Raw genomic sequence first — 23,664 nt, forward strand, 5'->3', positions numbered from 1 at the left:
CATCCGGAAGTGGAAGGCTTATGGAACTACTGTTAGCCTTCCACGGCCTGGACAGCCTTTGAAAGTTTCCACCCGTACCGAGGCCAGGCTTGTCCAAAGAGTCAAGGCTAACCCAAGGACAACAAGGAAGGAGCTCCGGGAAGATCTCATGGCAGTGGGGACATTGTTTCAGTCAATACCATAAGTAACGTACTCCACCGCAATGGTCTCCGTTCCAGACGAGCCCGTAAGGTACCTTTACTTTCAAAGCGTCATGTCAAGGGTCGTCTACAGTTTGCTCATGATCCCTTGGAGGACTCTGAGACAGACTGGTTCGAGGTTCTCTGGTCTGATGAGACCAAGATTGAGATCTTTGGTGCCAACCACAAACGTGACGTTTGGAGACTGGATGGCACTGCATACGACCCCAAGAATACTATCCCTACAGTCAAGCATGGTGGTGGCAGCATCATGCTGTGGGGCTGTTTCTCAGCCAAGGGGCCTGGCCATCTGGTCCGCATCCATGGGAAGATGGATAGCACGGCCTACCTGGAGATTTTGGCCAAGAACCTCCGCTCCTCCATCAAGGATCTTAAGATGGGTCGTCATTTCATCTTCCGACAAGACAACGACCCAAAGCACACAGCCAAGAAAACCAAGGCCTGGTTCAAGAGGGAAAAAATCAAGGTGTTGCAGTGGCCTAGTCAGTCTCCTGACCTTAACCCAATTGAAAACTTGTGGAAGGAGCTCAAGATTAAAGTCCACATGAGACACCCAAAGAACCTAGATAACTTGGAGAAGATCTGCATGGAGGAGTGGGCCAAGATAACTCCAGAGATCTGTGCCGGCCTGATCAGGTCTTATAAAAGACGATTATTAGCTGTAATTGCAAACAAGGGTTATTCCACAAAATATTAAACCTAGGGGTTGAATAATAATTGACCCACACTTTTATGTTGAAAATTTATTAAAATTTAACTGAGCAACATAACTTGTTGGTTTGTAAGATTTATGCATCTGTTAATAAATCCTGCTCTTGTTTGAAGTTTGCAGGCTCTAACTTATTTGCATCTTATCAAACCTGCTAAATCTGCAGGGGGTTGAATACTACTTGTAGGCACTGTATATATATATATATATATATATATATATATATATAATAAATATATATATATATATATATATATATGTATATAAAAGAATGAAGAATGAAACCAGGGATCCCCAGCTGGACTCCCATGCAGGTACTTGCCTGACTTCAAACTGGACTGGCAGCACCTCGCAATGAGAATAGGTGCATATCCAGCAGCGGACTGGAGTACCTGGGGCCCACCAGGAAAAATCAATCTTGGGGCCCACCAGCACCATGCAGTTACCGTACTGTATATAGCAGGGGTGGGATTCAAATTTTTAACAGGTTCTCTGTAAACCCCGCCCATTTGAAAACCACACCCATTCTATTAGCCACACCCATTTTCACACAATTTCCTCAACCAAAAAATACAAGTAATTTAAAGTAAAATCTCCTTCCCCTCCTATACCTTCACTCTCCTGTCCAGCATCAGTTGTTCCAGTCACTGTCGGTCTTATTGCATTAAAACTAAATAGGAGAGAACAGGCGCAATAGGGTCTTACCCAATATATTTGGGCAAAATCATATAGAAGTGGTGCACTCACCTGATCAGGTTGTGCCAGTCACAACTCCTTCAACAGCAAAGAGTGATTGCCTGAGCGGTCCAGCAGCAGCCCTGTTGCACAAGTGGAACATCAAAAGGAAACTGGAGGAAAAACAGGTTTTTCGCCGCGCTTGAAGACCACAGACATTGGTGTCAAACAGATGATTCTTTTTATTTCATTCCTACGCGTTTCGGAGACCCCAACTGTCTCCTTCTTCAGGGAAAAGAACTTTCTTTTCCGTGAAGAAGGAGACAGTTGGGGTCTCCGAAACGCGTAGGAATGAAATAAAAAGAATCATCTGTTTGACACCAATGTCTGTGGTCTTCAAGCGCGGCGAAAAACCTGTTTTTCCTCCAGTTTCCTTTTGATGGTCTTATTGCATTAAATGATTTTTCTACAGTTTTTAAAAATTATTACTAAAGGAGCCCTGCTAAAATTGGAATGGACAACCTTCCCCATACAGATCTCATCCCATTATGACCTCTTTCCCCTGCAGATCCCATCCTATTATGGCCTCTTTCCCCTGCAGATCCCATCTCATTATGGCCTCTTTCCCCTGCAGATCCCATCCCATTATGGCCTCTTTCCCCTGCAGATCCCATCCCATTATGGCCTCTTTCCCCAGCAGATCCCATGCTATTATGGCCTCTTTCCCCAGCAGATCCCATCCCAATATGGCCTCTTTCCCCTGCAGATCCCATCCCATTATGGCCTCTTTCCCCAGCAGATCCCATCCCATTATGGCCTCTTTCCCCAGCAGATCCCATCCCATTATGGCCTCTTTCCCCAGCAGATCCCATCCCATTATGGCCTCTTTCCCCAGCAGATCACATCTCATGTGCTCCTTTTCCCATATAGCTCCCATCTTATGTGGCCCTTCTCCCCATATAGCTGCCATCTTAATGCGGCTCCTCTCCCCATATCGCCACATATAGCTGCCATCTTAATGCGGCTCCTCTCCCCATATAGCCACATATAGCTGCCATCTTAATGTGGCCCCTCTCCCCATATAGCCACATATAGCTGCCATCTTAATGTGGCCCCTCTCCCCATATAGCCACATATAGCTGCCATCTTAATGTGGCCCCTCTCCCCATATAGCCACATATAGCTCCCATCTTATGTGGCCTCTCCCCATAGTCACATATAGCTGCCATCTTAATGTGGCCCCTCTCCCCATAAAGCCACATATAGCTGCCATCTTATGTGGCCCCTCTCCCTGCATCTTCAGCTCACTGAGCGCTTACCTGCTGCAAGCAAGGTGGCCTCTCCTCTGTCTTCTCTGCACACTAAGGGTATGTGCGCACTAGGTGTTTTTTTCACACTGCGTTTTTTGTGCGTTTTTGGCCGCAAAAAAGGCACAAAACCGCACCCACGGTAAAAACGCGATGCATATTTACTGCATTTTTGGCTGCGTTTTTGCTCACTGCTTTTTTATGCGTTTTTTTATCAGTGAACAATGCCATTAAAGATTGTTGAAAAAAAAGGTCTGATGTCATTTCCTTCTTCAATATGTTCTTCATTCTCCACTAGTGTATGCAGGAGAGCAGACAGCAGCTGCAGAACCACAAGGCTCAGCATGCTCCATCCAGGACTGTATGCAGGAGTTTTTTGCCCTCCAAAAAAAGACGTGGTCTTCGCCATATTTTTGTATGCGAGCCAGGTACAGCAGGCAGCTATGGGCTGCCCCCAACCCCCAGCTGCCTATTTGTACCCGGCTGGGAACCAAAAATATAGAGAAGCCCTTATTTTTTTTATTTCATGAATTTCATTAAATAATTAAAAAAAAACGGCGTGGGCTTCGCCCAATTTTTGAGTCCAGCCAGGTACAACTAGACGGCTAGGGATTGGAATCCACAGTGCAGGGTGCGCAAGCTTTCTGGGCACCCCCTCTGCGAATTGCAGTCCGCAGCCACCCCAGAAAATGGCGCTTTCATAGAAGCGCCATCTTCAGGCGTTGTATCCAACTCTTCCAGCTGCCCTGATGTCGGGTGGCTCGCTGGGTAATAATGGGGTTAGGGCTAGCTGTATATTATCAAGTTGCCCTAAGCCCAAAATTCATGATGTCACGCCAATATTAAACATGGCCACCATGAATTTCTAGTAAAGATACAAATAAACAACACATCGAAAAATATTTTTATTAGAAATAAAACACAACACAATTAGTGACTCCATCTTTATTGAAATAAAGAACCCCCCTCCTCCGCAGTAATCCTGGGTCAAGGGTCCCGCGCCGTCCAATCCGGATCAAATATCCTCTGATCGGTTTGCTGGAAGGCAAAGCGATCTGATGATGTGTCAGGATCAAGGATGTGAATTCCATGACACAGCAACTGATTGTATAAAAGCCGTTTATACAATCAGCTGATGCATCAGTGCAAAAAAAAAAAAAAATACACACTTCAGTGCAGACTCCTGTCAGACCGATCGCTGCAGGACCCGGCGGTAATCAGCTGATGAAGTCTCCTGACGGCATCAGCTGATAGTTTAGCTGGCCGGGTAGTAACAAGCCGGCGTCACCGCTGTCACTGTCACTGTCAGCTGATTCCGTCAGGTGACCGCATCAGGTGATCAGCGCCAGGTCCTGCAGCTATCGGAGGTGTCCTGGCCGTCTGCACACACCCGGAGCAGGGGTGGCGGTACCGGGAGAGGAGCTGGGAGTGGACATGGCACCGGGAGGCTGCAGACAGGTGAGTATGACATTTTTTTCTCTACTGTTCACTTTTGACTTCTCGTCTGCTTCCATCTCCTGCCTGTACATGGCGCCGCACGGGAGCAGACATGGCGCCGGACGGGAGATGGAAGCGGCGGTGCTGGTACCGGGAGGATTCACAGTTCTGTGTTTACCAACAGAAGGAATCCTCTTCCTGTACATGTCACTGTACTACCCACCCCTTGCATTTAGAGCCGCGTTTTTAGTCATAGAAACGCAGCCATATTTGCAATTTGTGGTTTTCATTGCGTTTTTGAACATCTCATTGAACTCAATGGGTGGAAAACGCAGTGAAAAATGCAGAAATAATTGACATGCTGCGTTTTTGTGGTCACCACAAAAACGCAGCTTCAAAAAAAGCGCTGTGTGCAGACAGCACTTCTGAAAACCCATAGACATTGCTGGGGAAGCAATGTTACATAGTTTTCTGCAAAAAAATGCGTTAAAAAACGCCGCTAAAAACACAGCAAAAACGTCTAGTGCGCACAGGGCCTGACGCTGACAGACGGCAGTAGGAGGAGCTACCTCCCCACACTGGCGTGACCTCTGCAGCGTCAGCACGTCGCTGCGCGCTGGGTCAGGGTCCACTGAACCCGGAAGTGCGACGCATACGGAGGTACAGGGATTCATTTGTGTCAGTGTCTTAAGGAGACACTAACAAATTAATACAGGGAACCGGATCGCTGGAGCTGTTTCTTGCCGGAGCTGTTTCTTGGCGGTTCTGGGAACCGGCTGCTATTTTAACAACCGGTTCTCCAGAACCAGACAGAACCGGCTGAATCCCACCCCTAAGTGTGCAGACATTTCGATGGAATAAGGGTTAATGTTACTGATCTGATTGCCCAGTCTCCACATGTCCAACCGCGCCCCCCGGGCCCCTGCTTGCCCCCCTAGGCCCCCGTACACCCCTCCTGGGCCCCTGCACCCCCCCGGGGCCCCTGCTCACTCCCCGGACCCCTGCACCCCCCCGGGACCCCCGCCTTCTATACTCACGTGCTGCTGCTCCTGCAGCCTGGCTTGGGGCGACGCTGGGTCCGTCCTCCGCAGCGTGATGCTGCCAGCATCTGCACAGGAAGGAAGCAGTCATCACTCTGAGACTGCCTCCTCCTGCAGTGTCGCTGGCTGCGCAGATGAGTCAGAGCCGCGCGGCACTGACAGTGACAGCAGGGAGAGCAGGGAGATCGCTCTCCCTGCTTGCCGCTGCAGAGGGAATTGGATTGTCACTAATCATATCGGTAATGTGCCGATATGATTAGTGAAATTACCGGCCGGGGGAGGGCCTCTCACACATATCCATAGGGGTCCAAGGGGGGTAGGGGGGCAGGGCCTAGGGGGCGTGGCCATCAATAGCAGGGGCCCACTGGGGGTTCTCCCGACCTCCTGGTGGGCCAGTCCGCCCCTGTGCGTATCTGTTCATGATACAATATATCAAAAGTAGAAAAAAACAGTTGCACTGTGCAATAACACAACAATACATTACCTAATGAAGAAATTGGAGGTATTTGGAATATTAGAATGGCCATTATAATACTAGCCCATCGCCACTTCACGCCACCCTCCTTTGCTGGGTCCTACTCTACACTGCATCTTTTTGAGCTTCTTAAAAACCTACATGAGCAACGGTGATCTCCTCTCCCCTGATTCCCGGCGACGCTATTCACCAGCTGTGTCATTACAGTGTGTGGCAGCCAGTCCCTGTATGTGGGCTTACTTTGTAAAGAGCGCAAACATATGCAGGGAGGGGGAGCCGAGCATGTGCCCAAGCATCTCGCAGAGTATACTGAGTACTGAGATGCTAGGGCGAGCATGCTGACACTACAGGATCTTGCATGACGTCATAGTCATGTGACCAGTCTGCTTGCCAATGAGATAATATAACATTCACACGTGACTGGTTACATGGATATGACGTCATGGAAGGTCCTTTGGTTACCGGGCGGCACAGTGATGATCGGACACGGAAGCAGAAGCGGCAGGAGACAGCGCTGCAGATCGCGTTGCGGGAGCTGTGAGTATAATGACAATGTTTAATATTCACTATATTCGTTATTTTACAGCCCCCCCGCCCTAGTCCATAACTGTAAAGTCCAAGATTGGTGATCAGTTGCAAGATCGGGTTATCTCGATCCCGATCTCGATCTTTACAAAATGATCGGGCGAGGCTCCCCGATCCCGACCATCGGGGGGATCGCCCATCACTACTCAGTAAGTGATCCTTGTAGAAGAGCACCACCACACTACCAGCCAAAGGGTGAGTCCTCTTTTAGGTGTGCCATAATACCAGTATAAAGCATTTATTCCATACCTCCCAACTTTTAAAGAAGGAAAAGAGGGACAAAGTTTGCGGCGCGCGTAAATTTTTAGGCCACGCCCCCTAACCACACCCATTTCACAGTCACGCCCATATCCACTCAACATCCACACCCATTCAGCACAAACACGCAGGCAGCCGGCGGGCCTCCAGCACGGACACGCAGGCAGCCGGCGGGCCTCCAGCACGGACACGCAGGCAGCCGGCGGGCCTCCAGCACGGACACGCAGGCAGCCGGCGGGCCTCCAGCACGGACACGCAGGCAGCCGGCGGGCCTCCAGCACGGACACGCAGGCAGCCGGCGGGCCTCCAGCACGGACACGCAGGCAGCCGGCGGGCCTCCAGCACGGACACGCAGGCAGCCGGCGGGCCTCCAGCACGGACACGCAGGCAGCCGGCGGGCCTCCAGCACGGACACGCAGGCAGCCGGCGGGCCTCCAGCACGGACACGCAGGCAGCCGGCGGGCCTCCAGCACGGACACGCAGGCAGCCGGCGGGCCTCCAGCACGGACACGCAGGCAGCCGGCGGGCCTCCAGCACGGACACGCAGGCAGCCGGCGGGCCTCCAGCACGGACACGCAGGCAGCCGGCGGGCCTCCAGCACGGACACGCAGGCAGCCGGCGGGCCTCCAGCACGGACACGCAGGCAGCCGGCGGGCCTCCAGCACGGACACGCAGGCAGCCGGCGGGCCTCCAGCACGGACACGCAGGCAGCCGGCGGGCCTCCAGCACGGACACGCAGGCAGCCGGCGGGCCTCCAGCACGGACACGCAGGCAGCCACAGTGAGGCGGCCGGTCGCCTTCACAGACAGGCGGCCGGCCGCCTTCACAGACAGGCGGCGGGCCGCCCGCACAGAGAGGCGGCCAGCCGCCCGCAGAGAGAGGCGGCCGGCCGCCCGCAGAGAGAGGCGACCGGCCGCCCGCACAATGAGGCGGCGGGCCGCCCGCACAGACAGGCGGCGGGGGGCGCCCGCACAGACAGGCGGCGGGGGGCGCCCGCACAGACAGGCGGCGGGGGGCGCCCGCACAGACAGGCGGCGGGGGGCGCCCGCACAGACAGGTGGCAGGCCGACCGCACAGACAGGCTCCAGCCGGGGGTGAGGGGGGAAGGAGGGAAATCAGCGCTGGGGAGATTAGTTTACTGTACCAGCAGCAGCACAGGCAGCGCTCCTCTCTATGCCACGTCTACTAGGATGGTAGGAGGGAAAAGCAGGGAGGCGGAGAGTGGGTGGGCGGAGCCCGGGAGCCGGCCGTCCCGCCCGTGGCAACGGGACAAACAACGTAAAGCGTGAAAGTCCCGCTGTATCCGGGACGGTTGGGAGGTATGCAGCATGTTAGAATGTGTACATAAGATCCCGCTGGTGGTGGCCGCAGCTTATAGGCCCCAAATCTGGTGACAGGTTCCCTTTAAAGTGAACCTGTCAGGTGCAATATGCACTCAGAGCCAGGAGCAGTTCTGGGTGTATATTGCTAATCCCTGCCTAACCGTCCCTGTATACACTAGCATAGATAAAGAGATCAGGAACAAATATTTTTAAAGATCTTATATCTTATGCTAATGAGCGCGGGGACTAGTCACAAGGGCGTTACTTCACTTGGCTAGTCGGCTCGCATAGCATGTTAGCATGTTATTACGCCCCTGTGTGAGTACTAACACGCTATATGAGCCGACTAGCCAAGTGAAGTAACGCCCTTGGGACTAGTCCCCGCGCTAATTAGCATAAGATATAAGCTCTTTAAAAATACTTTTTCTATAGATGCCTTTATCTATGCTAGTGTATACAGGGACAGTTAGGGAGGGATTAGCAATATACACCCAGAACTGCTCCTGGCTCTGAGTGCAGATTGCACCTGACAGGTTCCCTTTAAAGGGAACCTGTCACCAGAAATTTAGCAAAAAAAATAAAAGATTCCCCTCTGCAGCTCCTGGGATGAATTCTGGAAAGGTTCCTGTTGCTATTGTGCCCCCTTTGAGACCTAAAATAATACTTTATGAAGTCTTACCTTTTTGTATGCAAATCTGTTTTTATGGTCACGGGGGCGGGCTGCCTGGCGTCCGTTATTCCCCCTCCTGCCGCTGTACGCCGTCCCCCATTGCTCATTTCCATACATGAGGACGCCTTCCTCATGTAACTGTCCTCCTGAAGTTTTGTGCATGCCCAGTGCCACTCTCGCGGGACTGAGCACTGTGCAAAGTGTGAACGCTTTTGAGGTGATTGCGCAGGCGCGAGATTATGGGCGGCGCTGTGATTGTCATCAGCAGCGTCATCCAAGTACCCGCCCATAATCTCGTGCCCGCGCTTCTCACTCTGCCTCCACCGTTATGCGCAAGCACTGGCCATATGAACCACGTTACCTATTACCATGGGCGCGAGATTATGGGCGGCGCTGTCATTGTCATCAGCAGCGTCATCCAAGTACCTGCCCATAATCTCGTGCCCGCGCTTCTCACTCTGCCTCCACCGTTATGCGCAAGCGCTGGCCATATGAACCATGTTACCTATTACCGTGGGCGCGAGATTATGGGCGGCGCTGTGATTGTCATCAGCAGCGTCATCCAAGTACCCACCCATAATCTTGTGCCCGCGCTTCTCACTCTGCCTCCACCGTTATGCGCAAGCACTGGCCATATGAACCACGTTACCTATTACCATGGGCGCGAGATTATGGGCGGCGCTGTGATTGTCATCAGCAGCGTCATCCAAGTACCTGCCCATAATCTTGTGCCCGCGCTTCTCACTCTGCCTCCACCGTTATGCGCAAGCACTGGCCATATGAACCACGTTACCTATTACCATGGGCGCGAGATTATGGGCGGCGCTGTGATTGTCATCAGCAGCGTCATCCAAGTACCTGCCCATAATCTCGTGCCCGCGCTTCTCACTCTGCCTCCACCGTTATGCACAAGCACTGTCCATATGAACCACGTTACCTATTACCATGGGCGCGAGATTATGGGCGGCGCTGTGATTGTCATCAGCAAAGTCATCCAAGTACCTGCCCATAATCTCGTGCAAGCAGTAATAGGTAACATGGTTCATATGGCCAGCACTTGCGCATAACGGTGGAGTCAGAGGGAAAAGTGCGGGCACGAGATTATGGGCGGGTACTTGGTTAACGCTGCTGATGACAATCACAGCGCCGCCCATAATCTCGTGCCTGCGCAATCACCTGAAAAAGCGTTCACATGCGCAAAACTTCGGGAGGACAGTTACATGAGGAAGGCGTCCTTGTGTATGTAAATGAGCAATGGGGGACTGCGTAAAGCGGCAGGAGGGGGAATAACGGACGCCAGACAGCCCGCCCCCGTGACCATAAAAACACATTTGCATACAAAAAGGTAAGACTTCATAAAGTATTTTTGTAGGTCTCAAAGGGGGCACAATAACAACAGGAACCTTTCTAGAAGCAGCCCAGGAGCTGCAGAGGGGAATCTATTACTTTTATTGTGAAATTTCTGCTGACAGGTTCCCTTTAACTGGTAGGGGAGCCAGGATAAAGCAGAGCTGAAGCTGTTGGGAAGCTAGGACCCAGCAGCTCTGCTCCACAGGCAGGAGACCACTGATCGGTAAGCTAATAGAAGTCTGCAGATGTCACTCTGCATAGGTTATTGTCACTGCTATCTGCAGGAGATAAGTGCTGATTGCACGGTCTCCTCAGCGTCCTGACTCCCCGCGTGTCTGCAGCAGTGAGAAGCCACACGGGGAGTCAGAGAACAGCTGCAGACAAACGCAGGCTCCGGGACTGGGGGGGGGTCGGCTCTGGTGCAGGGGGGGGGGGCTCTGCTGCAGGGGGGGGGTCGCTCTGCTGCAGGGGGGTCGCTCTGCTGCAGGGGGTGATTCATACCTCAGCAGCAGTCACAGGAGTAGGTGCGCGCTCGGCTCTGTAATGAATGAAGGGAGAAACAGCGAGGCGGGGCTACAGTGGGTGGGTGGAGCCGGGATAAACAGCCTCACGGGCGGGATCCGGGATCAAAGGCTCAGAAGAGGGACTGTCCCGCTGTATCCGGGACGGTTGGGAGGTATGTTTATTCTATTGTACTAAGGATATGTCAGTAATCCCAGCCCAACCCACAAGACATTCACTTGTAGTTTCGTTTCTCTGGTATTTGTAGAGAACCTCGGCACCACTTCAGTACAATAACCTACTCTGAGAGACAACTGAAAATGGAGAATTCTAAGTGGCAAAACTTATTTGACAATGAGCTACAGAACCAAAGAATTCCTTATAAGTGGAGCGTTTGTGTGGATGATCATCTCCAGTGGCAGCAGGGCTATCTGCAGTACACACAGCACACCTTTGCAAGGTAACATATGGCTGCAAATAGTAGAAGGGTCACTGAAAAATATTCCCAAGGAAAGATTTATTTATTTTTTTCTTTCCTTTCCCCTCTGTCTCTCTCTCTGGTGTTAAAAAGGAGTCACATAAAAATTAAACGTTTGGGAAGTTTTGTGGGATTTTATTTCCATTTGTTTTTCCTTCACCAGCAAATTGTAAATTCCGGTAAATAACCAGTTATTACAGATGACACCAGTTAGAGAATAGACTAGAGTGATTTGGTAAATGATCGGTATATGCTGATGTGTCGCCCCAGGGATACTGATCCAGCTTCAGGGACGCCACAGATTCTTCTTGTGTATGGCAAACAAGTATGTTAGATTTTTGTATATGTGTCATGACGCCACTCATGGTTTGCGGTCAGGGATATGGATGACCGTCACTGCAGATTTTATGAGTGTCTGGGGCTGATGGGGTCTGCAGTCATATGGTGTGACCTCCCGTGAGTGAGGCAGGCCTCAGGGGCTCAGGTGTGTCGAACAACAGGTCCCAGAATAACTCAGGCTCAGTCCAAAAGTCTTTCAACTGCTTTTTACTCAGGTGTTATGGTGAGCTGACCCGGGCGATGCTGTGATAAACCAGGTTGAACCAGGGCTCCTTCGGACCAGTCTGAGGGTAACTAGTTGGCTCACCTTCCTAGCACTTCTGTGTTCGGATAACCCCTTACTTGAAGTACCGTGGGGTCTATCCAGGGAGTCGCAACTGCCTATTCTCCCCTTTTTGGACCGTTTGCCGGCAGCGTGGACCAGGTGAGACGGCTTCAAGCTCTGTCCCCTTATGGGTCCCTGCATTGCTGCTGAGGCTCGGACTCTGTAAGGTTGGTGAGGTACTTGTAGTTCCCCTCACCGGCAGGTTTAGCAGATAGTTAAACTGGAGTCTGCTCTAGGGACTTGTTCCCCGTACGTGCCTAGTCACCGGCAACCTCGTACTGACTGACTGTCTGACTGACCACGTAACCGTTCTCCCCCGCCAACTGTCACTACACCGCGCAGGGTCTGACTAGTGTGAGCGCGCGTGTCTCCCTAGCAATTGCCGTGCTCCACGACCAGACTGGCTCTCCTCATTTCCCTGACAACCTCTGCACTTTAGCTCTCAGCTCCTCCGCTGCACCCATTAATAAGATTTGAAGGCTAGCCCCCTCTGGAGGCTACCCAAGGGTCCCATCTAATGGTGTGGGAGACCTGGTTGCTATGTGTCTGTGCCTACACACCTCATTCTGGCCTTTAGGATTACCTATAAGTACTGTCAAAGCATGGGTGCAGTACTCAGTGGTGCCTGATCAGGTCAGGGGCACCACATTCCCCCTTGGTTATCAACAGCATGTCTTCGGGCTTCAAAGATAAGAAAAACATAACACAAGTTTTTCCCAACCAGGGGAGATATTTACATAAAAACATACCAGGTACCATACCACCACCACCCACGAGTCTTTAACCCAAAACCTGTATACGGAGTGATCACCAATCCTTTTGGAGACCTGGTCTCGGCCTGGTCCGCAGCAGACCATTCCGGCGACAGTCCTCTTTGTCCTGGTGGCGTTGGGTAGGCCCCATAAACAGGCGTACCTGCTTCGTTGTGTTGGAGAGCAGGCCCCATAAACAGGCGTGCTTCCATGGTGGTGCAGAGCCATGCCCCTCAACAGGCAGACTCTGGGGTTGTTACCACTAAGGTAACTATATACACTGCAAGGGTTTGTGGCTATAGCCAGTTAATAGCCTATGGTCCATATAAATTTCAAATAACCAGGTGCAAAGATTATCTGGAAAGTTCGCGCAAAAGTCTTGGCGGGCACATTTTCTTAAACGTTACTTAAACTGGTTATAAAAACATTTTTAAACTAAACTTTCTTTATTAACTAAATTGACTTTCGTCTTTCAAGGTTAGTGCTCGATACCTTGGTGCACTGACCCTTGGAAGTTGTGTCTTGAGCGTCTGCAGGCAGTAGTGACAATGGGGACCTGGTTGAAGCGGTGGGAGTGGAACCTGGGCTCACTGAGGTCCCCTTTGGGCACGGTACCACGTCCAATGCGTACCAACCTCTCTCCCCTTTATGCCGCGTAAATTCTACCACGTCCCTCATGTACAGGTCACGGACAGGGTTACCCCGCTGCAAGTGAGATTGTATGTCCCATCGGGACACGAAAATTCCCTCTTTAACCCCTGCTTCCACAATAAATCCATACCCCGTACGACAATTAAACTCCTCCACTACTCCCAGATGGAGGGGAGCTCGAGACCAGAATCCGGTCCGCCACAGGGACTGTTTTTCTTGCAAGTCCCGGACCTCCAATTGCTCACTCTCCGGAATGGGCTTCACAAGGGGGCGTGGGTGCCTGGCTCTCACCCATCGTCGCTCTCAACGGGCTGGCCTCCATAGTGACATCACCTGGTCATCAGCGGGCCACCAGGTAATGTGAGCGCTGGGACTTGTTGCGACCTGGTCAAGTCGGGTCAGCGATGTGGTGTCGGTGGTTACTGGTTACAGGACCTGTTCTCCCTCCCTGGCGGAGGGTGCTGCAACCTTTTCTGGTTGATGGGGAAACAGCAGCGGTTGGGTAGGCTGTAGGACCTGTTCTCCCTCCCTGGCGGAGGGTCCTGCAACCTCTTCCGGTCGGTGGGGGAACAGCAGCGCGGCCTTGACTTTCTCATGGCCTCCCTCTCTAACAGAGGGTGCTGCGACCTCCTCTGGTTGGGTGAGTGGTAGCTCTGGGGTCGAGCCTTCGACAGCCGGACAGGGCTGTGACAAAATTTCAGGATCCCTCTCCAGCGGAAAGGGTGCTGCGACCGCTTCAGGTCTGGATGGCAGCTTGCTGACCAGGCATCTAGCAACCAGGTAAGCCGAGGGCGGAGCATGCAGTTCTCTCTCCAGCGGAGAGGGTGCTGCGACCGCCTCAGGTCAGGACGCAGGAACTGATTCCTCAGTCAGCAACTGGGGTGCTGTGACCGTCTCTAGTCTGGGGCAGGAACTGCATCCCCAGTCAGCGATATGTGTCGTGACGCCACTCATGGGTTGCGGTCAGGGATATGGATGACCGTCTCTGCAGATTTTATGAGCGTCTGGGGCTGATGGGGTCTGCAGTCAGATGGTGTGGCCTCCTGTGAGTGAGGCAGGCCCCAGGGGCTTAGGTGTGTAGAACAACAGATCCCAGGATAACTCAGGCTCAGTCCAAAAGTCTTTCAACTGCTTTTTACTCACTCAGGTGTTATGGTGAGCTGACCCGGGTGATGCTGTGATAAACCAGGTTGAACCAGGGCTCCTTCGGACCAGTCTGAAGGTAACTAGTTGGTTCGCTTTCCTAGCACTTCTGTGTTCGGATAACCCCTGACTTGAAGTACCGTGGGGTCTATCCAGGGAGTCGCAACTGCCTTTTCTCCCCTTTTTGGACCGTTTGCCGGCAGCGTGGACCAGGTGAGACGGCTTCAAGCTCTGTCCTCTTATGGCTCCCTGCGTTGCTGCTGAGGCTCGGACTCTGTAAGGTTGGTGAGGTACTTGTAGTTCCCCTCACCGGCAGGTTTAGCAGATTGTTAAACTAGAGTCTGCTCTAGGGACCTGTTCCCCGTATGTGCCTAGTCACCGGCAACCTCGTACTGACTGACTGTCTGACTGACTGACCACGTGACCGTTCTCCCCCGCCAACTGTCACTACACCACGCAGGGTCTGACTAGTGTGAGCGCGCGTGTCTCCCTAGCAACCGCCGTGCTCCACTACCAGACTGGCTCTCCTCGTTTCCATGACAACCTCCGCACTTTAGCTCCCAGCTCCTCCGCTTCACCCATTAATAAGATTTGAAGGCTAGCCCCCCTTTGGAGACTACCAAAGGGTCCCATCTAATGGTGTGGGAGACCTGGTTGCTATGTGTCTGGGCGTACACACCTCATTCTGGCCCTTAGGATTACCTAGAAGTACTGTCCCAGCATGGGTGCAGTACTCAGTGGATCCTGACCAGGTCAGGGGCACCACACTAATGTAGCAGAACTGAGTGTATTACTTAACTCTGTGTGATAACTTTCCAAGTTAAGATAATGGGATCAGTTTTCCTGTCTTTTGTAAACCGGCATGAAATACAATTTGATATCTGTAAAGCTGCCTAATGTTCTAAATGCTGAATTATAATATCATCCAGTTATATCTGTTAATAGTTTACACTGGATAGAAGTGCGCTTGCACGGAGCCGCCGTCTGGAAGCTGCGGAGACTGGTAACTAAGGTAAACATCGGGTATGGTTACCCGATGTTTACATTAGTTACCAGCGCACACCGCTTACCTGTGTGTGCAGGGAGCAGGGAGCCGCGCACAGTGCTTAGCGCTGGCTCCTTGCTCTCCTAGCTGCTGTACACATCGGGTTAATTAACCCGATGTGTACAGCATGTGCAGAGAGCCGGAGCCGGCAGCACAGGCAGCGTGATAGCTGTAGATGCTGGTAACTAAGGTAAATATCGGGTAACCACCTTGGTTACCCGATGTTTATCTTGGTTACAAGCTTACCTCAGCTGTCAGACGCCGGCTCCTGCTCCCTGCTCGCTTCATTTGTCGCTCTCTCGCTGTCACACACAGCGATCTGTGTGTCATAGCGGGAGAGCGCCTTTGAAGAAAACGAACCAGGGCTGTGTGTAACGAGCAGCGATCTCGCAGCAGGGGCCAGATCGCTGCTCAGTGTCACACACAGCGAGATCGCTAATGAGGTCACTGCTGCGTCACAAAAAGCGTGACTCAGCAGCGATCTCGGCAGCGAGCTCGCTGTGTGTGAAGCACCCCTTACTGTAACTACATAATCCCCTGATCGCAGAAATAATGGCATGCTCTGAAGGACATTTTCTTTAAAGCAGGGGTAGACAATTAATTTTCCCATGGGACCGCATGAGAAATTGGGATTGGTTTAGAGGGCCGGACTAATATAATTACCTCAGTTCTACCCAATATACTACATTACTACACACCCTCCATATACTACAACTGTAATAAACTACATCACTACACCCCTATGTACTACACCTGTATTATACTACACCCCCTCCATATACCTGTAATATAGTACACCCCCATATAGTACACCTGTAATAAACTATACCACTACACCCCCATATACTACACCTGTATTATACTACACCCCCTCCATATACCTGTAATATAGTACACCCCCATATAGTACACCTGTAATATACTACACCTCCATATAGCACACCTGTAATATACTACATCTCCATATACACCTGTATTATACTACACCACTATATAATACACCTGCAATATACTACATCACTACACCCCTATATACTACACCTGTAATATACTACATCACTACACCCCATATACTACACCTGTAATATAGTACACCTCCATATAGCACACCTGTAATATACTACACCTCCATATAGTACACCTGTAATATACTACGTTACTATACCCCTATATACTACACCTGTAATATAGTACACCTCCATATACCACACCTGTAATATACTACACCTCCATATAGTACACCTGTAATATACTACATCACTACACCCCATATACTACACCTGTATTATACTACACCCCCTCCATATACCTGTAATATACTACACCCCCATATACACCTGTATTATACTACACCACTATATAATACACCTGCGATATACTACTTCACTACACCCCATATACTACACCTGTAATATAGTACACCCCCATATAGTACACCTGTAATATACTACACCTCCATATAGCACACCTGTAATATACTACACCTCCATATAGTACACCTGTAATATACTACGCCTCCATATAGCACACCTGTAATATACTACATCTCCATATACACCTGTATTATACTACACCACTATATAATACACCTGTAATATACTACATCACTACACCCCATATACTACACCTGTAATATACTACACCTCCATATAGCACACCTGTAATATACTACACCTCCATATAGTACACCTGTAATATACTACACCTCCATATAGCACACCTGTAATATACTACACCTCCATATAGTACTCCTGTAATATACTACACCTCCATATAGTACACCTGTAATATACTACATCACTATACCCCTATATACTACACCACTATATACAACACCTAAATATAGCACACCTGTAATATACTACACCCCCATATGTCACACACCCTGCTCCCCATACAGCCTGCACCCCCCAGATCACACACACTACAACCCGATATGTCACACACCCTGCCCACATATCTCACCCTGCCTGTACCCCAACTTACCCCTCTCAAACACTTTGCACCCCTTCACATCCTTCTGTCAGTCTGCAGCCCTCATATGCCACTCACCCTGTAACTCCATCTTCCCTCATATGCCACTCACCCTGCAACTCCATCTTCCCTCATATGCCACTCACCCTGCAACTCCATCTTCCCTCATATGCCACTCACCCTGTAACTCCATCTTCCCTCATATGCCACTCACCCTGCAACTCCATCTTCCCTCATATGCCACTCACCCTGCAACTCCATCTTCCCTCATATGCCACTCATCCTGCAGCCCCCTCCCCCTCATGTCCCCTCTTTTCTTATTACCAGTCATCATGTGTCCAAATCGCCTTCAGGATTCAGTATCATTGCTTTCTGCCCGGCATCCTGTGTCTCCTCCCACACAGTCACATGGGCGTGACATCATCGCAGGTCCTGCAGGATGGATTATTCCTTCTGCTGTGCAGGTCAGGAGCACTCCTGCTCTGCTGCAGCTCAGACACGGCTGGTGGCCTCTCCAGGTCAGGGGCCCCTCTACTGACACTGGGCTCCCCTGACTCACAGGCCGGCCCCCTGACGGTCGCATTGTCGGCCACTACACAGCGGCACTACACATAGGGGCCCGGCAGCCGGCTCTGCAGAGCGGCTGCTGGGCCCCTATAACCCTGCTGGCCCGGTCGCAGTGGCGACCTCTGCAGCCGCGGTCGTTACGCCCCTGACCCCATGTACTACACCACTATATACACAACACCATATACTACACCTGTAAAACTACACCACTACACCCCCAGTATTAGTCACCAGTCCCCCCCTCCCCCATTGTCCCCTCCTCAGCTTATTAGTCACTACTTACCTCTCCCTTGTTTTTGTCCCCGTCCTCAGGCACCTCCGTACAGGCCCCCCGCTGAGCTGCTCCTTCTCTTATACGGGCCCTGGCTGCGCTGATGCTGTTCTGCAAAAGGCCCCCGCCGCTGCTTCTCTTCAGGCCTCCGCTGTGCTGCTCCTTCTCCTGCCGGGCGGGAACTTTTGAAATGACACACGCAGCGCGGTACTGATAAAATCAGAGCGCGCGCGTGTGTCACTGACAAAGTGCCGGCAGGGAACAGAGGAGAGACTCCTGAGTTCCGCTGCCTGCACGGACTGTGCGGAGTTGCAGGATCTCTCCCTGCCCGGCACGCTGCAGCCCAACTCCACTGCACCGGCTGAAGACGGGCGGGCCGGTCACAGAGAGTAGGCGGGCTGGATGTGGCCCGCGGACCGCCCCTTGCCCAGGTCTGCTTTAAAGGTATTTTTCCCTAAAAATCCTATATAATGGAGTCACCAGGAGCACGATATGGCGGCACAGAGTGTAGAAGAGAGATTCAGAAACTTCTGCAACCTCCCAAAGGTTCTGCTATATACATAAAGCCTAAAGCTCTGTTATACGTAGCTGTGCATATCTGCACTATATATGTTTTACATAAACAAATTTACTAATTTAAAGATGTTGTGCAATCCTAAAAATTGTATTTATAAACATATAATACATTTCAGTATAAGCACAAAGTAGTAATAGTGAATACAATATAGTTATACACTTCGGTGATATCACTGCTCTACATGAGACATAGTTAGGGTATGTGCGCACGTCTGCGTTCTGCCGTGCCAAATCTTCCGCAGCATTCGAGCATTTCAGAACGCAGCCGAAAAGCTGCATTCTGGATGAATTGTTGAATGCAGAATTCATGCAGAATTCATGCGTCCTGGATGCTTGCTCTCCCATAGACAGAGTGGGAAAAGCATCCGGAATGCACAAAAGTGACATGTTGCTTTTTAGAACGCAGCGTTTAGGATTAAAATTTCAGCATGCAAATCGCTGCGCTCTCAAATGCAATGGGCAGTTAGATTATGCACAATCTTCAAAGATTGTGCTGGTGATGCAGGACGCATGTGTTTACGTTGCAGTGCAATACGCATCGTAAACGCATGCAACACCCAGATGTGCATACAGCCTTATAGTCAGTTTAATACTAGATTATAATATTTATTATGTGGGTTTTTCTAATTTCAGGTTCCAATGCTTATACTGTGGTCGACGGTGGAACTCAGCACAGGTACATATCCTGTTTTTGATAAGGTGGGATGCCACATTTTGGTGTGGCACTGTGAATATGAAGATCTTCAGGCAAAGCTGTAGACTGTGTAACGGATCTACTTTTCAAAATCCTACAATTTCCAAAGAGAACAGCAAGAGAGTCATCATCAATCTGGTCATCAAAATCCAAAGGAAGATCTATGGATGGAAGAATACAAGACAGCCATTAGAGCCTCTGGTTTACAGTGATCACAGAGAGGGACCTCATGAAAAGAAGTATTGTGAGGCTTGTAAGATGAAGGTGTGTCCTTGGTATGAAGGCCATAGAGCTAAAACAATAGTTGATACACTCATACCCATACCAGAAACATTCCATCCCCAAGCAACTACAAAAGGTGGAAAACAAAATGAAGAAAACCTCTGGGCAACAGACACTACAACAGCTCATACTTCACAAGATAATGGATGTTTCATATTTGTCCTCATTGTTCTCCTAATCTTTGGTCTGATACTTCTTTTTTTTCCCCGAAAACAATTCCTGGGAAATATGTAGCCGCAATCTGTATATGGGGCCCAGAAGAAGTCACACGTACTCCATCAGCAACGGTTTTAGACAATGTGCGCACGTTGCGTACTGTCTCTGCAGAAATTTCTGCAGCGATCTGAAGAGCACACGTGCGCTTCAAATCGCTGCAGAAAATGTCCGTAGTGGAAAAAAAAAAGCCGATTCCATGCGCTCTGACTGCAGCTCCTGCCATAGACAGAGCAGGGGCTGCAGGCAAAGCGCACGGAAGAAGTGACATGTCACTTCTTAGTACGCGCGTTTCGGGCAGCAGCCGAAGCACTGCGCTCTAAGATGCCACGTGCGCACGGCTCCTGCATAATCTTCATAGATTATGCAAGGGATGCAGGACGCATGCAGTTACGCTGCGCTACAAAGCGCAGCGTAACTGCATGTAAATACGCAACGTGCGCACATAGCCTTAAAGGGAATCGGTCAGCGGGGTTTTTTTTATAAATAATCTAAGAGCAGCAAGAAATCCTAATTCCAGGGATGTATATCTTATTGGGCTGCTTGGTGTAGGTTTGATATAACTTTTTTTGTTTGATGTTTGATGTAGCAGAGCTAAAAAGTCTGAGCTGTGTATAACCCCGCCCACATCCCATGATTGGCAGCTTCTTGGTAAACTGGGAATTGGCAGCAATCTGCTAATCAGTTGTAGGGGTGGGGTTACACAGATTAGCCTGACTGGGCTGAAGTGTTAAGGGTACTTTGCACGTTGCGACATCGCTACTGTGATATCGTCAGGGTCAAATTGAAAGTGACGCACATCCGGCGCCAGTAACGACGTTGCAACGTGTAAAGCCTAGATGCGCCTATAAACGATCGCAAAAGCGTCGTAAATCGGTGATCTGTGCAGTATCGGTCATTTCCATAATTTTGCTGCAGCGACAGGTACGAAGTTGTTCCTCGTTTCTGCAGCAGCACACATCGCTGTGTATGAAGCCGCAGGAGCGAGGCACATCTCCTTACCTGCAGCCAGCAGCTATGCGGAAGGAAGGAGGTGGGCGGGATGTTTACATCCCGCTCATCTCCGCCCCTCTGCTTCTATTGGCCGCCTGCCGTGTGACGTCGCTGTGACACCGCACGACCCTCCCCCTTAGGAAGGAGGCGGGTCGCCGGCCAGAGCGTCATTGCAGGGCAGTTAAGTGCGTGTGAAGCTGCCGTAGCGATAATGTTTGCTTCCGCAGCTATCACAAGATATCGCATGTGTGACGGAGGCGGGTACTATCGCGCTCGGCATCGCTATCATCGGCTAGCGATGTCGCAGTGTGCAAAGTACCCCTTAATCTCCTGCTGGGAAAACACTGATTGTATTGAAACTACAGCACACAGCCTAATAAGTGACACATCCCTGGAATCAGGCTCGTTTGCCACATATTATGCTTCTCTCAGATTAAATAGCAAACACCTGCTGACAGACTCCTGTTAAGGATTCATATGCCATGTTATGGTTGTTAGCATGACAATAGTAGAAGTATTGTTTCTATCAAGACTTTTTTGCACCTAAAAGGCACAATATTGTCCATGAAGCCTTACATAGCACAGATGCAATCACTCCAGTCATTAATTCCTGCATGCTATAAACAGACAATCAATGTGGTGTATTCTTAATTTCACATTTTTAATGTAATACAAAATAATGTATAATTTGTAATTCTTATCCTGTGCATTAAAGGATTTATACACCTTAGATATTTTTCTTTATAATGGTTAGAATGGCATAATATGAGAAGTGATACTTTCTGTCTCACATGATGATGGCTCTCTCCTGACACTTCCTGTTAGAGAAGTGTCGGGATAAGAGACGGACAGTGAGATCGGGGATATGTTAGAGCAGCCGAGGAGCGCAACTATAAATCTTAGGGTGGCATGGATGTGTTGTCAATATGGCACAATTCCTGACCTCAGTGGGCTTTTCATTTAGGTCACAACTGTGGGCGCTTGCTTTTTCCTACTTATGTATATTTTTGGTTTCCTGTATCTCCACAACAAAGTGGCATAAAACCAAAACATTTTTAAGTACATTTCTTCTACTATTAGCATTAATATACAGTTTTAGCCCAAAAATCAGTGAAAGGTTTTCTTTATATGTTCCAAGATTATAAATGGAACAAAATATATACAATTCACAGTTGTCAAATACAATTCTCACAACATTATTTATATAGTGGAATGTACAAAATGTAATTTATTAAATGGAAAAAGGAAAAAAAATATGACGGGAGGGCACCACCCCTAAGTGGGATCTCTAGGTACAAAGCAGCATGTGGGGGGAAAAAAGAAGAAAAAAGAGTGTACCTAAAAAATTGGGATCACCACAGAATATAAATACAACCTGATATTTTAGTGATGCAAGACAATCCACACATAATGAACACAATACAAAACACAATGGACAGTAACACCTCTAAAAGCATTTAAAACCAATGACAAAAAAATTAAACAAAGTGACTTACTCAGTATATAATAAATAGAAAAATTCAATGATTAGAAACTCAGTCCATGCATGATAGTGTCACCCTTAAGGCCCCGTCACACGCAGCGGCGTATCTAACGATATATCACCGGGGTCACGGATTCCGTGACGCACATCCAGCATCGTTAGCGACGTCGTTGCGTGTGACACCAACGAACGGCCGTTAATGATCAAAAATACCTTATCGTTGATCGTTGACACGTCGTTCATTTTCAAAAAACGTTGATTGTTGCAGGACGGAGGTTGTTCGTTGTTCCTGAGGCAGCACGTGTGACACCTCGGGAATGACGAACTTCAGCTTACCTGCAGCCGCCGGCAATGAGGAAGGAAGGAGGTGGGCGGGATGTTACGGCCACTCATCTCCGCCCCTTCCGCTTCTATTGGGCGGCCGGTTAGTGACGTCGCTGTGATGCCGCATGAACCGCCCCCTTAGAAAGGAGGCAGTTCGCTGGCAACAGCGACGTCGCTAGGCAGGTAAGTCCATGTGACGGCTCCTAACGATTTTGTGGGCCACGGGCAGCGATTTGACCGTGACTCACAAACGACGGGGGCGGGTGCTTTCACCAGCGATATCGCTAGTGATATCGCTGTGTGTAAAGCCCCCTTTAGTCCCTGAGTATATTGAATTATATTGAAGATGTTCCAGTCACATATCCTTGAAAGGCATATAGAAAATAGTGCCAAAGACTAATAATAGAAATACACACTGAATGCAAAAAATGCCTGCACTTGCTAGAGGAATCACTAAGTTGAGCTGACCACCACACAGAAAAAAACAAATTGGTATGGATCAAATTGTGCCAGGCACTATGATGCTACCATATCGCAAAATGACCTGGCGCCCCTCTCTCTCACCTGACCCTGTAGGGATACTGGAAGAGGAAGGGGGGGGGGGAGAAGGCAAGAGGGAGAAGGAATTCTCCACAATGAAACAAAACCTCCTAAATCTAAGTGTAATCGGACGGACCAGACATGTGCTGTTCAAAGCAGGACAGGGTGGGATGGATGGACCTGGAGTGAGTCACAGCTCAGAGTGACTCACTCCAGGTACATCCATCCCACCCTGTCCTGCTTTGGATAGCACATGTTTGGTCCGTCCGATTGCACTTAGATTTAGGCCCCCTTCACACGCACGTGTCTCCGGTACGTGCTAGGTCCGTGCCCACATGTACCGGAAAGACGGGCACACGTAAACCCATTAAAATCAATGGGTTTATGTGCACGCACGTGTTCAGCCATTGGCCCGTGCCTCCGTGTGGAGCAGACGTGAGCCCATGTGCTCCAAACGGAGGCATGTCCGTTTTTCTCCGGCAGCA

At 50.1% G+C, this 23,664-nt stretch overlaps 1 protein-coding gene across 1 annotated transcript; it reads left to right on the plus strand.

The window, feature by feature from the left end:
* Positions 1-10,803: 10,803 nt before the first annotated feature.
* LOC142297265 (receptor-transporting protein 3-like) lies at positions 10,804-19,860 on the plus strand. Its single transcript, XM_075341520.1, has 2 exons — positions 10,804-10,989; positions 19,284-19,860. Exons 1-2 carry the CDS (start codon positions 10,850-10,852, stop codon positions 19,858-19,860), a joined length of 717 nt encoding a protein of 238 aa, XP_075197635.1. The 5' UTR covers positions 10,804-10,849.
* Positions 19,861-23,664: the final 3,804 nt, after the last annotated feature.

The sequence above is a fragment of the Anomaloglossus baeobatrachus genome, chromosome 3 (assembly GCF_048569485.1).
Source record: "Anomaloglossus baeobatrachus isolate aAnoBae1 chromosome 3, aAnoBae1.hap1, whole genome shotgun sequence".
In the NCBI taxonomy this organism is placed as follows: domain Eukaryota; kingdom Metazoa; phylum Chordata; class Amphibia; order Anura; family Aromobatidae; genus Anomaloglossus; species Anomaloglossus baeobatrachus.

Excerpts from the sequence above, each read along its gene's own strand:
- LOC142297265 (XM_075341520.1), top strand. The coding sequence starts at position 10,850 with ATGGAGAATTCTAAGTGGCAAAACTTATTTGACAATGAGCTACAGAAC. Across the intron at positions 10,990-19,283 it reads ACACAGCACACCTTTGCAAG|GTTCCAATGCTTATACTGTG; the intron begins GTAACATATGGC and ends TTCTAATTTCAG.